This window comes from Pempheris klunzingeri, chromosome 11 (genome assembly GCF_042242105.1).
Source record: "Pempheris klunzingeri isolate RE-2024b chromosome 11, fPemKlu1.hap1, whole genome shotgun sequence".
Classification (NCBI taxonomy): Eukaryota; Metazoa; Chordata; class Actinopteri; order Acropomatiformes; family Pempheridae; genus Pempheris; species Pempheris klunzingeri.
Genome location: NC_092022.1, coordinates 10,358,876 through 10,372,359, shown reverse-complemented (window position 1 = coordinate 10,372,359; position 13,484 = coordinate 10,358,876). Strand labels below are relative to the sequence as shown.

Genomic DNA, 13,484 nt, shown 5'->3' with positions numbered 1-13,484 from the left:
ATCTCTCACCACGCTAGAGACTCTGGGAAAAGGGCTTTTTAGTGAAATCCAACCACCTGCCGACTGCTAAATGAGAAAGCGTGGGCTAGCCGAGAGGAAAGGGAGAGAGAGAGGGGGGGGGGGGGGGGGGGGGGGGGGTTGTTGTCAAAGAGCCTCTGTTCTCCCCTAGGAGCTCAGTCAGCTGTAGGCCTACCCTATTGTAGAGAGCTGATGGTATCGCTTGCCAGGTATTTCCCACTGCTTTTCCAGTGAGAAGAGGGGAGAGTTGTTGGATTTGCGGATGAGGAGAGAGGACGGGAAGTTGGGGAAGAATCAAGTGTCCGGCCCAGCTAGAAGTGGCACATGGCAGCCTTGGTCATCAGTTGGTCTCCCTCACAGAGGCGCTGTGGTCGGTGGTGGATCAGTAATAACACCACTCTCCCTCTTTCTCCCAAGCTCTCTGTCTTTCTTGGCCCTCTAGTCCCCTCACACCCCTGTGGTTCTATTATTGCATTCCTCGTGCTATTTAATTTTAGGATCAGTACACTCAAGGGGGGTAGCTTTGCTAAAGCCGTTCACTACTTCGCTGTGTGTGTGTGTGTGTGTGTGCCAGTGCATTTGTGCTCGTGTGCTCTGGCAGTTTGAGCCAAGCACCACTTTTAACAATGCAGGTGCGTCCTTCCTCATGGCTAACACTCACCACCTGCAAGCATGGCTTCAACAGACACTCGTCTGGCTTTAATAAGCCTGCGTTGTATCCTAAAATATGCTCATATTCTTACTTTGCTTAGCTGATCTCATTTGATAGCACCAACCACCCCCCCTTCCCTTCAGTGTTTACAAAACATTGGCATATATGACTGTGTTCACAATGTGACTTTTCCATTGTTGGCACGTAAAAGAAAAAACCAAGCTGATATTATCTAAGAACTCCCCCCTCCCCTCTGCTGAAATGCTGCAGCAAATTAAACAGTATCTTATTTGCTTGATACAGAGAGAGTAGGACATGGTTCTTTTGCTGAGGCTAGGTGTGTTTTAAATTAGACATGCTTGGCAGCCATAAGAGAATGGCTGGCTGAACAATGAGCTACAGCTGAGAAAATTGCTGTGTGTGTGTATATATATGTGTGCGTGTGTGTCGTGAGGTTATAACAATGAATATTCCCTTGCTTGCACTCGGCAGTGACAATGTTCAGGATCAGGTTTCGGTGCAGTGCTCAGGTCTGAGGAGGTGCGCTCAGTGGTGTCATGATTATCTCCCTGTGTCGAATTATTGAACTTTCTCTTGCTCTCTATCTGTCTTGGTGTCATGGCGATTGGCAGTGGATTGCAAGGCGAAGGCAAGTACATGAAGCTAAACTTGGCCACCTAGAGAGTGAGATGCCCACTACAAAGGTCTTGCTGTGGTTCTCCCTCTTACAACGAAGGCTACATTCATCCAACGAATACACACTTCAACCCTTACAAAAAAAAAAACCTGCCCATCCCCCCACGGAGACCCCCACCACAGCTAAACCTCCCGTCCCTCCCTTTCCCTCTTCTCCACTTGAGCGAGGAGACCCACTTCCAAATGCACAAAATGGCAGGAATGTTTAACAAGCCAGGCAGACCCTGGAGGAACCGTGTGGCCCGCTTTGACAAGCCCCCCCCCCCCAACCTCCCTGAGCTCCGTTGCCTCCTTTTCATTCAAAAGGCAGAGTCTGAAGCGTTAACTCGGCTTTAACTTTCACATTCATTGAGATTCGTGTTATAGTCGCTTTCAGAGAAATGCCCTTGAGGTAGTAGACTTTTAGTGCCCAGGATGAATTCAAAATGTGCTTTTGACATTCGAAGAATAGACTCGCTTGCCGTCTGTGAATGATTAAACTAGATCCGTGTCTCTCTTTTTTTTTCCACCACCTATCTTTTTCACTCTGACTGTCTGTTCTTTATGCCTGTTGATGTGCTCTGGTGTGTAGACACAGAGATCTGGCCTCTCTAAATGAATGTGCCGACGAGGTGAAGGGACACTAAACCCTAATTCCCCCGATTTGACTCCTCCGAAACATGTCATCTCATTCAGATTAGTCTCTTTTGTTCTCAGCCCTCCCCCCGCTCCCTCCCTCCCTCCTGCTCCCCCCGTCCTCCTCGTCTATCCGCTTCTCTCTGTCTCTCTTAACACACGCATATGCACTCACGCGCACTCACACACGCACTGTGTTGCTCACAGATCACACAATAGCACTGATGGATATTTTCATTCATGTTATCTTGTAAATGACTTCCAGGGATGGTGTAGAGGAGGGAGAAAAGGAGGGAGAGGGGAAAAGCGAGAAGAGGGCAGTAGTGAGAGAGATATAATGCGTCACTCAGAGCCAGCGAGGGCGATAAACCCCCCTCCCCTTAGAACAGCTCATTCAGCCCACAGCAGATAACAAACCCACCCTCGGGTTACACTTACACACGCACACACACACACACAGCCTCTCAAAAACAAAGACCATGATGTCACGGGCACACTCATACACACCAGCCCCTCTACAAATGGTATCTTGGGTGTCAAAGCCATTTAATATCTTTGCCACCCCTCTTTTCCTCTGCAAGCAGTAAGATAAACCACAGCCAGATCGATAACTCTGTTGACACAAACAAATAAATAACAGATGATGGTACTGTCAGTCACTGAAAAAAGCTAGTCGCACATCTTTTGTCAGGGAGAGTGTGGGTTTGTCCTTCAGCAAGGAACAGCTCAGCATGTGTTTTGGTGAAATGAGCACCAGCACCAGTTCTTGTTGTCAGTGTAAATCTTACCTGTGGTTTTTTTTTTTTAAATCAAAGCTTACAGAGCTGCAAGATATTGTCCATGTTCATGGCCCTGTGTATGTGTTAAGTTAGCAAGAGAGCTGTGCTTTGTCGCACCAAATGGTTGGCAAAACCAGCCCTGGAAGCAGTCAAATGGCTTGCCACATTTCAGTGGTTGCAACCTATTTTAACTTTTTTGATCCATTAAGTGTCAATGGTTTGTGATTGCCTTGCCTGTTGAGTAAGTCAGAACTGTCTCTGACAGGTTATTATTCAAACTAAAAATAAATTAAAATGTTGCTCAGTTTGATCAGACTCCTGGTTTTTGCTTCAGCTAAAAGCTAAATGCGAATGGGAGACTATTATGCTAATTTGACTTTTGTGAATTCAAATCTCCCTTTCTCTAATAATTCTCACCCTTGGCTGTTTTTCGAGAGCACTGTTCCAGGCTTTAGCAGTAACCATTAGCCATGCCCCCACCCCCCACACCTCCACCTCCCTGTCTTCTCCACAGAAGTGGCTGTGTGTTTTTTGTCCTCTGCAGCGTGAATGTTTTTGTTAAGGAGATGAAAGTTCACGACCTGGCCATACCGCCAGTCACATTCAATTTAACAGCACAACTGGCCAGGGCCACCTCCTGATACACAATGTGAGAGAGCTGCTTTTAACACTTGTGTGAGGGTCATGGCAACATTTGAAAACATGAATGTCAAGACAGTGGGTGGGTTTCTTGTCTCTTTTTTTTTTGTTTTACCACTAAGCTAACCCAAAGCTAATTGGACATATGTAGGTGCAATGACAGTAGTTGTCATTTTGTAGTTACAGAATGAGAGTTACAGTGAGGACTGGGAGGTTGGAATGGGGTTAAAGCCAGTATTGCTCACTGGTGTATAAATGGAGTGGAACAATAACATAATTCCCCTTGGGCGTAATGTTTGCTTTGGAAAGGCAACCTTGTAGCGCTCCAAAAGTCCTTAATCCTATTACTCGCATTCCAATTGAATTTGACTCAAGGAGAAAAATGTCTTTTCAGCAGAGGTAACAGCATGCAAAATAAAATATTACTCAGTCTAGCTGCATAAAAACATGAAAGCTTTGTGAAGTGTCGTCTTTCAAACTTTTTTTTTTCTTTTCTCTCACTTGCAGATTGTGTGTACATTGAAAGTCGGCGGCCCAACACTCCCTACTTCATTTGTAGCATTCAGGATTTCAAGCTGGTGAGTAAAATTTCACTTCCTGTCTGTCCTGTCCCTTTGTCCTCTCACTGGCCTGACGTTCAGCACTAATCCACCCACCCATTCTGTGCCTCAAGCTGGAAAACAAACCGCTGTTGTTCTAGAGCACAAAAACGCCTGAAGACATCAGCGATGTGATGGCGTGTGCACCATAATTAGGAGATATAGGTACAGAGTAGCACATTTTCTTACACCGTGGAGAAGTGCACATAAATCATAGTAAAATATGGCATATAATCAGTTTGTATCCTGAGGTCTGTTTTCAAAGGTTCATGTGAAAAAATAAAAATCCCGCTGAGAATCAGGCTTGAATATTAACCACCTTTGCAATCCACTGGCAGTGTAATAATGCTTGTAATGGAAATAAAGATGTTTGTCGATGCACTTAATTGATTTAATGAAGGAGACCATCACCAGTTTTTAATTGATTTTTTTCACAACCTAATGTGGCCAAATTGCCTCTTTTTGCTGAATAAAGAAAGAAATTAGTTTTTAATTTGCCACTGTGAATGGCTGATTCATCAGGCTCGGGCAGCTTAGCGAAGTGGTGCTTGTTTTCTCTGCATTGGGACACCGAAAATGTATCTCACTCACACAATTGATTCTCACTGCATTCTCTGTGTCTGCCAAAGGGGAAGTCACATTTGAGTTCACCCAACAGATTTGTCTTTGTTCATGCTGATGAAAAGGATGTAACACTGTGGTTTAAGATATTCGGTTAGATCATTTGCCTGCGCTGTAGTGGCCTCAAATGACACACTGCACAGTTTTAGAAATGGATGGATGTTTTACAGCTACCTACAAAACCGTACAGATTATATGTTTTCAAATCAGTATATAATCTGGAAGTGCTGTTTTATGAAACTGGGTGTTTTTACACAAAGTAATAATGGTTGGCTGTGGGATTTTTCCAAAGTTCACCAAATGCAAACTTACTGTTGAAGCCTGAAATTAATTATGTAACGGAAAGTGATTGTTTTTAATTGGTCCTTTGTATGGTTTCATGAACAGAGAGCAGTACGCGTTGTAGTGCAGGTTTGCAGTAATCCGACTGCTGTTAAATGTGCAAAGACTTCTGAAATATCTTATCAGTGGGTCTGTGCTGCCAAATGAAGCAACATCTAACCCTGCTTGAGTGAGCATTGCCTCTCTTTTAACAGATTGGTTGTCTAAGCAGAATACAGAGAGCTCTATGAGGGGCGGCCAGGCCCCAGGGGGCCAAAGTAATGGCTGCCAACAGCCAGGGTGATGATGGGAGGTCAGCTCAGAGGCCACACACACCACTTTTAGAAAGGGCGGAATAGTGTGTGTACGTGTGTGCGTGTGTGTGTGTATTTGAGGTAAGTGTGTTGGCATTTTTGTTTCATGCGTGAATACTTTTGTCTGTGAAGGGCAGTTGTTGTGTGCAGAAGGGGTTTTAAGGTGAGCTGTAGGCCTTGCAGAGGGGAGGACAGCCAGGCCCCACAGCAGCAGGGCTTTAATCGGATTGCTGCTAGAGAGTGCTGAGGACGGCAGGAACCCCTCCTCATGCATGCGCATGCGCACACACACACACACACACATACTTGCACAAAAACCCACGCACCTGCACCTTGATTAAGAGTGCCAGAAGAGGTCTGGGCCAGACAGAGGTAATTGTCCAGGGAAAGAGAGAGTATACTAGCTCCATTAGCTGACCTCTCTCTCTCTCTCTCTCTCTCTTTCTCTCTCTTTCTCTCTCTGTCTCTCTCTCACTGTTACTCCCTCCCCCCATCCATCTGTAATTAATGAACAGCCATCTGCATGCCTGTATGTGTTTGAGCAGACTGTACCCTTGTCCTCCTATGTTAAAACAACAAGCCCCGCTGGCTTTCTAAACAAGTACAGTGTTTTTCAATGAGCTCACTTTGTCGCCACGGCTACAAATCACAAAAGATTGGCACTATGTTAGCTACATTGAAAACTCATAATCTCTGTTTACTAGACCAGTGCAAAATCCTCTTTTAGGATGATTTAGGTTGTAATTGCACACATTGGTATAAACTACCATCTAGCTGGCCAACCTCGAATCTAGCCCGTCACCGTCACCCTGCTCTCAAAACTGGGGCACAGACTTGTGCCTTAGGGAGGAAAAAATGTTTATCCACTCATTCTGCTCTTTTGTGGGACATAATGGTCAGTGTAATCTCATTTCCTTCTCTTACCACAATACAATATGTTGAAAAGGAGAGACAACAGGCAACTTGAGATCCATGCAAGTGAACCACACATTAGACGTCAACATTCTCTGTTTCCTATCCTATCCTCTCATCATCCTTCCCTGCCTCTGTCTCCAACCCCCACTTTTTTCTTGCCGCACAAATTATCGATCAACCCCCCTCTGTGTGGGGGAACAGGGCTTTGGAGGCGCAGCAGAGGGGGAGGAAATTTCATTGGTCCTGAACCAAACAACCTCATCAATATTGCCCCTCTTGCACCCTTCTCCTTTTTTTCCCCGTCTCTCTCTCCTGCCTCAGTCTTTAGGCTGTAACGGTCTCACTCATGTACTTTATCTAATGACCTGTGAATCCAATTAGTGGTGTGTAGAAATCCTGAATGCAGCCATTAATCTCTCCTGCATGGGGAAGAACAAGGATTGAAGCCCACCTCTGTGTGTCTTCATATCTTTCTCTCACTGTCTGTCTCCTCTGTGCTGTGATGCTTCTGAGACCAGTCTCGTTGCATGTACGTGTGCTTCCTTGTGGCTTCTGAACACGCACATCACAGTTATTCAGCAATAACACATGCAAAAAAAATCCATCCTGCAGCATTATAGGGGTCATTTTGGACTCGGAGGACAATCATTCTCCCTGGTTTGTTTACTCAACAGTGGCGGCTGTGGTGCCCACTGTAACCCCTGTGACATATTGATCCAGGCATATAGATTTCAGTCTCCTACCTTCCTCCTAAAATGTCTGCCCAGATACAGTGGTGACCAGTGGAGGCCATTTTAACCGTTAGAGGCTTTAAACAAAAGCAGGAGTGGAAGCAAGATATCGGAATGCAACCACTCAATTATTCATTTGCCTCCATGCCCATGTTTAGATTATTAAAAAAGGGAAAAATGTAATAGCAGTAATAATCTTTGTCAATTTTCAAAGTGGAAAAAATGATTTACAAAACTTAGATAAAAAATTTAAGCAGAAAAACAATGGCACCACTAGAGAAATATATTTGACAGAACAAAACAACAGAAAATGTGAACCGGGGACTAAAATTGCAGCTGTCGCTACAAATGCACACAAAACATGGTCTAGGAAAAGTCTATAAAAATGTATTATAGATCTGGATGTTTTTAAAAAAATGTGGCTTTTCAGATGTGGTCATTTAGATCAATCTAATCCTACAGTGTATTTTCACACAAGGGTTAGTTTCAGTTTAAGCCCAGTGCCATGACCTTGTAATGTGTTTACAATCTATATTTGATGAGAGTTATGCACTGAGCCTGCCAGACATAGCATGTGTGTGTACATACATGTTCATGATTGTCATTATGTTTATATTCTGGTCATGCAACTTATGGTAATGCACATGCACACACAGACCCATGTGAGTTTCCTGTTGTTGTGAGAGGAGAGGCTAAGCCATCTGACAGCAGCTGAGCGTCAAACAATCTGCAGCCGTATCGTCCCATTGACCCTGACTTCACCAATCCATCCTGCTTTCTTACCTCCATTGTCTTCTCTGTCTCCATTTCTCTCCCTCTCACTCTCTCATCTGTCTGTTTCCACACATCATTCCCCCCCTCACCCCCAGTCCTCTTTATCTGTTGTCACTCACCTCCCTCCCTCCTCCCATCCCATGTTCTAGTCATTGTGTCCATGTCCTCGACGCTCATTGACCCCCTCCACCTCCCCCTCTGCTTGTATCTAACTGCATTTGCTGTTATTGGCCAAGTCAGCTGTGCTCCATCCTCCCTCTCTTCCTTCCCTACATCCCTCTTACTCCCCTCGCTTTCTCCCAGCATCCCTGTCTCCCCCCCTCTTTCGCTAATGGAGTGATTGCAGCGTTTCTCCCTCCGGGAACGCAGGATTGAGGAGCCCAATACACCAACATACACACCCACACACAGTCGCTCTGTCACTGTTACAACACGCGCGTGCACACATCTCTACTCCTTGATATCCCTGCTTATGGACATTTAATTAGATGCCATGTACAATGCAATTATCTTGCCAGGAGTCCAGCTCATATGTTGCTTTTTTTGTCATATAGTCATCTGAAGGTTGAACATGCTCTGTTTGCACTGTGAGATGTATGCAAGCAAATCTATGATATGTTTAACATTCACACGTGTGTCCAGTGAAAACATGCTGAGATGGAGTGTGTTTATTCAGGTTTCCAGCACTGTCAAATAACATGTTCACACATGCACTTTGTACGCTTGTGAGATACTGAAAGTAATTGGTGTGTCAATCTAATTGATGAAATGTGTTAAAACAAAAGGTGTGCCTGGAAAGGAAAACAAATGGCCCATAAACCGTAGCTCCTATTGATTAGTGTTTGGCCTTGCATCTCGCATGCAGGATTTGTACATGTTGGGTTTGCATGACCTCTGGGCGCCCAGTCATTAAGGTCACACATGGTTAAGTGTTGTAACTGACGCTAAGAAACAAAAAATCAGGGGTGTCCTGATACATTGCCTGTGTATCCCACAGGCAATGGTCATATTCCTCTCAAGTTTTCCATAATTATTTTCTCTTTATTGAGAACTGTCAAATGAAGCAAGAGTATGACTTGAATTATGTTTCAAAATTAGTGTCAGCCCTGCATTTATTTTTTATACGCGCAATATTTTTCCAGTAACTGAGTGAATAGCATTTGGAACTCCCAGATGCTCACCTAGCCATGTACATCTAGCTACATACCATTTACAGACTGTTTGACAAATGATTGATGGGAAAGCCAATACACTTAATTAACAGATAGCTTGAAAAGCAATGATAAAAACAGCAATTTATAGTTTTCTACATTTTCACTTCAGCATCGCATAATTGTTTCTAGGAGTACGATAGAAGACAAAGCAAAGTTTTTTTTAATGATGCACAAAATACCATCCAGATTTATATGCAGTAATTTATCAGCTACTTGTTCTGCTGTGAAGTGTTTTTAAATAAGACTCAGACCTAAGACTGTGCTGGTGGATTAAAATTCTATGTAGTTCAATTACTATTAACTATGTGCAGGAACACCATATAAAGATTAATTGATAACTTATGATGATCCATAGTTATCAGTTTATGACCAGGACATATTCAATGTCCATGTGCAGTTACATGTGTATTCATATGCGTGTTTATTTTTTGTTGGGTGGATATAACAGCATAGCTTTCCCCGTTATCATGTAAACAACACGTGTACACCTCTGCTACACACAAAAACCCACACATACACACACCAAATATTAATTGTATCTCACACAACTGATGGTTTTAGCTGGTGCTTATCATACAGCCTCGGAAAATGCCACCTATTCAGAGCGCATAATTAAAAATGTTTGATAAAGATGCAAATATATGTGCATATATACGCATGCTTAACATGAGCAGTTATTAGGTTTTCTGTGGACCCTGAGTATAGTCCTAATGGAATCCAAAATGCTGAGAATTGGCTTAACAATGAGATCCACTAGCTAATTAGCTTGCAGCTAGCTTGTCTGCGTCTATTCAGGTCCATGCAAAAGACAAAAATCATGTACAATAATGTACTATATTGCAATGGCGAGTGGTGTTCCCTGTCATCCTTCTGATTCCTCCTCAGATGTCTCCCTTTATGTAAAGCTGCAGTGTCAAAGTGCCCAGTGATGCATGCAACAGAGAGTCAATGAAAAGAGAACGTCAGACTGTAATGCAGAAACTGCGTTTCTTTCACCAAAATGTCTCTTATTGGTGCTGAGCCACCGAGATGACGCTTGGAGGTTGACTAGACAGGCATCACTTGTCTCTTGTCACTGCCTAGAAGGCTGAGTTTCCTCTTTTTATCTTCCCATTTCTCCCTCCGCGATCACCCTGCACCCCCACCCCCATCGAACATTTTGAAATGCAATTATGGATCAGTGAGCACCGCCATCAGTCGCACTTCTTGTTAATATTTATCGAGTGGAGCAGCAGCCGCTGCCATCTCTTGAGAGAGGGGCGCTACCCTCATTAGGGGCAATTTTGTGTGTGTATGTGTGCGTGTGTGTATGTGTGTGATGCTCAGCTCTTCCTTTCATTCCATGGTCCACTCAGCTGCTGTAAGCGAGCTGGTACATTTCACAGACATGAACATGTGGAGGTGCAGCCTTTCACAATTGTGTGTGGGGCTGTCTTAAGTGTCTGCTTGTCTCTGTGCTCCCTGTGAGGAAGCAGCTTTGACAAGGGCATCTAGGCGTCTATCGACATGGCCGGCCAGCCGAGCCTGCTGCAAGCTGTTTGATTGAAGCATTCTGCCTGTAATGTTCCCTATTGAGTAGCAGCGTTAAAGGAATAGAACCACAACACAACAGCTACTACACACTGAATGGCCATTCATTGTCACTTACAAAAGGAAAACAGACCAGAAATTGTCGCTGACATTATACTTCTTAACTGTGGTAGGTTGGAGCAGGTTAACGCATGAAGTGGAATAATCTTTTTATTCGAACAAACTAATTCTGCTCAGATTACCTGTCTTTATTTGACAAATAGCCCCCTCCCTCTCCTCCCCACACAGTTGGCTGTGACTAGACCCTGTGAGCAAAGGATTTTTTACTGCTGCTTTGGCAGTATCAGGTGACTTTCCCCATTATGACCGTTTTGATTAATGCTGCTCTATGACGAAGTATGTAACCCGCCACCCCCTCTCATTCCCTCCCTCCCTGGCTCTGCACACTTGAAATTTCATTGAGGTGAAGCTATTAATGCTGTTCTTTAGAGTAACATGAGGTCATTTAGCTGAGGTGTCGGGGTCACTAGCTGCAGCAGCTGCTGTTTCTATGCAAGCATGTTCCTAAGCAGACACAATCTGCATGACTGACAAGTGCTAGTCCTTCTCTGGTATCAGTTTGCAAGCCCGGTGCATTTCTCAAATCAGATGGAGACAGGCATGCATCTTTCAGACAGCTACACAGCTCTGTCTCTCTTTGGGGAGGCAGGTTAGATTGATTGTCCACACCAGCGCAGCGATGAATAAATACAGCAAAAGAAATGGCAAGGTTGAGATAACAACATAGTTCAGACTCAGTGAGTGCAGGAGCCTGTATTCAGCTCTGCACGTGAGTATAAAACCAAACCTACCCAACCCTCCCCATGGCTCCTCGCTTCTACTCTCCCTCCTATCCCCTTCTTTTCATCTTTTTTGGACAGATAACACTTTTTTCTCTCACCCTCACTGCCCTCCCTGTGCATTAGCTAAATGCTGCTATGGAAACTAGTTGTTCAGCCAATAGGATGATCTCTTTCTCTGGGATAGAAGATGGGAGGTGGGGGGGAGTGGAGACAGACTGAAATCAAAATGGGGTTTTGTGTGTGTGTTTTTATGAGTGGTGATTGGAGATGGAGAGGGTGCAGCCTCTGGACAGTGGGGGTTGGTCAGGCTGAAGGGCCAGGCCAGCGGCCATAGCATTTTCATAAGACTCTTTAAAAGCTCAATCAATAGCCACCTCTTGGACCCACCACTGCTAAATTATTCATCAGAGGAGCCTTTTTCCCACTATACTCCTTTGGAGTTTCATTAGTTAAGTTTACTTTCACCAGCTTGGCTGCATCTCTCACACACACAGATGCATGCAAATTTGTCATTTTTCAGTGACAGATGACATTTGGGACTTGCATATATATCCAAGTGCTAATTTCACCCCTTGTTGCTCAGTTGTTGAAATATTCAGCGGTTTCTCAGACACTTTTCTTTTTTTCTGGCACATCACAAGTGGAAATGTCTCCTCTGATGTCTTCACTAACATCTGAAGCAAATTCACTCCGCTGTACTGTGGAGCACTACATTTTATCTTTAAAGCAGTGGAACAGACAGACAGTGCTATCTTCTTTGGCACCGGCTTTGATGAGAAAGTGGGAAAACAAATGTAGCAAAGACACCAAGGAAGGCAGGTAGATATGACTCTTTCAAAACCTACAGGATTTCCAACCTGGTCGTTGTGTATAAAAATAATGACAGGGCCTGTTTAATTGCCTGACCAGGTTTTCCTGTTGAAATGAAAACACTCGCCTCCTCCATAGGGGGTGGATTCTCAATTAGAGGGTGAAGAGCTCTTTGAACTAGGCTAATGTTCATAGTGTCTCCATATCACTTGGCCTACATGGTTTCCACCATAGATACCATAGAATTTTAGATTTTGTCTTGGCTCAGCTGCAAGTATCTCATGTTGTATCTGTTCGTAGCTCGAGTGAGTATTGTATTTACAGAAGAATCACTTGTCTTTGCCTGACCACCTAGTGCTGCATATAGTAACCAGACACTAAACACATTTGCGTGGATTGGTCAAGCTTTAATTGGATTGGCCTCTGCTCTGCAAATTTTAACCCACCTCCTCGTCCTCTCCCACTTTACATTTCTACCTCCCTCCTGTCCTCTATTTTTCTCCTTTCCACCCTCCACTTTTCCCCGCTCTCTCAGCTTAAGTGGGTATCTGGCGTGCTTCACTGCTGGTTCTCAGCTCAGCTCAGTGTAATTTCCAGCTTGTCCAATGTGTGACATGCCAATAAAAAAAGAATGAGAGAGAACAGGAGAGGAGGAGGAGGGGCGAGAGGGTAACGCTGTGGAAGTGGAGATTTACAGTGCTATCAGGTTCACACGCTTCCACTAGATCCCTATTTCCACCCCCCTTTCTCTCTTTCTCCCTTTCTCCTTTTAAAGAACACATGGTGCAAATTAACTCTTGCCAGTAGAGAGAGGAAAGGGAGGAAGGAAAGGGGGAAGACAGGCAATGGCATCGGTCAAAGAGAGGAGCATGCACGAGAGGAGGAAATTTCAGGGATTGCTGTGAGGTCTGAGGAATGTCTACACTTTGTGCCTTGGAGCCCACTGCCTCACACAGCCCTTAAAACAACAGCAACATCACCACAGGCTGCCATCTCCAGCGGCTCCCCTGCAGCAGCACTGCAATTTCATACAGGCCCTCTGACATTTTGTACATGTGCTGCAGCTTGATTCACTGCTAGCTTTATCCATTCCCCATTTCTGAACGCTTGTTGATCTAATGCAACGCAACTGGCTCGCATATGCCCATGCTTTGATCATGAAAAGGGAATATCATTGCGTTTAAGAACTCTCATATGCCATTTCTCGAGCACAACACAGTCCAGTCAGCATATGTGAGTGAGAAAACCATCTCATAAACCTAGAAATCAAAGAACCAAGACTCACGATCAGTCATGTCATCAAGATTTAGACACTGGAGCTGCTCCATAACCACTAAATAAGAGACTTGAAGTGCTCACTACTCTAGCCTCTACACTCTAAAGAGGATGTTTTTTTTTTCAGTTTTCATGAAAT

At 44.3% G+C, this 13,484-nt stretch overlaps 1 protein-coding gene across 3 annotated transcripts in view; it reads left to right on the top strand.

Annotated features, from left to right (window-relative positions):
* Positions 1-13,484, top strand: part of rerea (arginine-glutamic acid dipeptide (RE) repeats a) — a 122,123-nt gene that overhangs the window by 54,813 nt on the left and 53,826 nt on the right. For all 3 annotated transcript variants that reach the window (XM_070838890.1, XM_070838891.1, XM_070838889.1), the window contains one exon: positions 3,907-3,977. In XM_070838890.1, the coding sequence (XP_070694991.1) occupies positions 3,907-3,977 (71 nt within the window). The remainder of the gene's footprint in view (positions 1-3,906; positions 3,978-13,484) is intronic.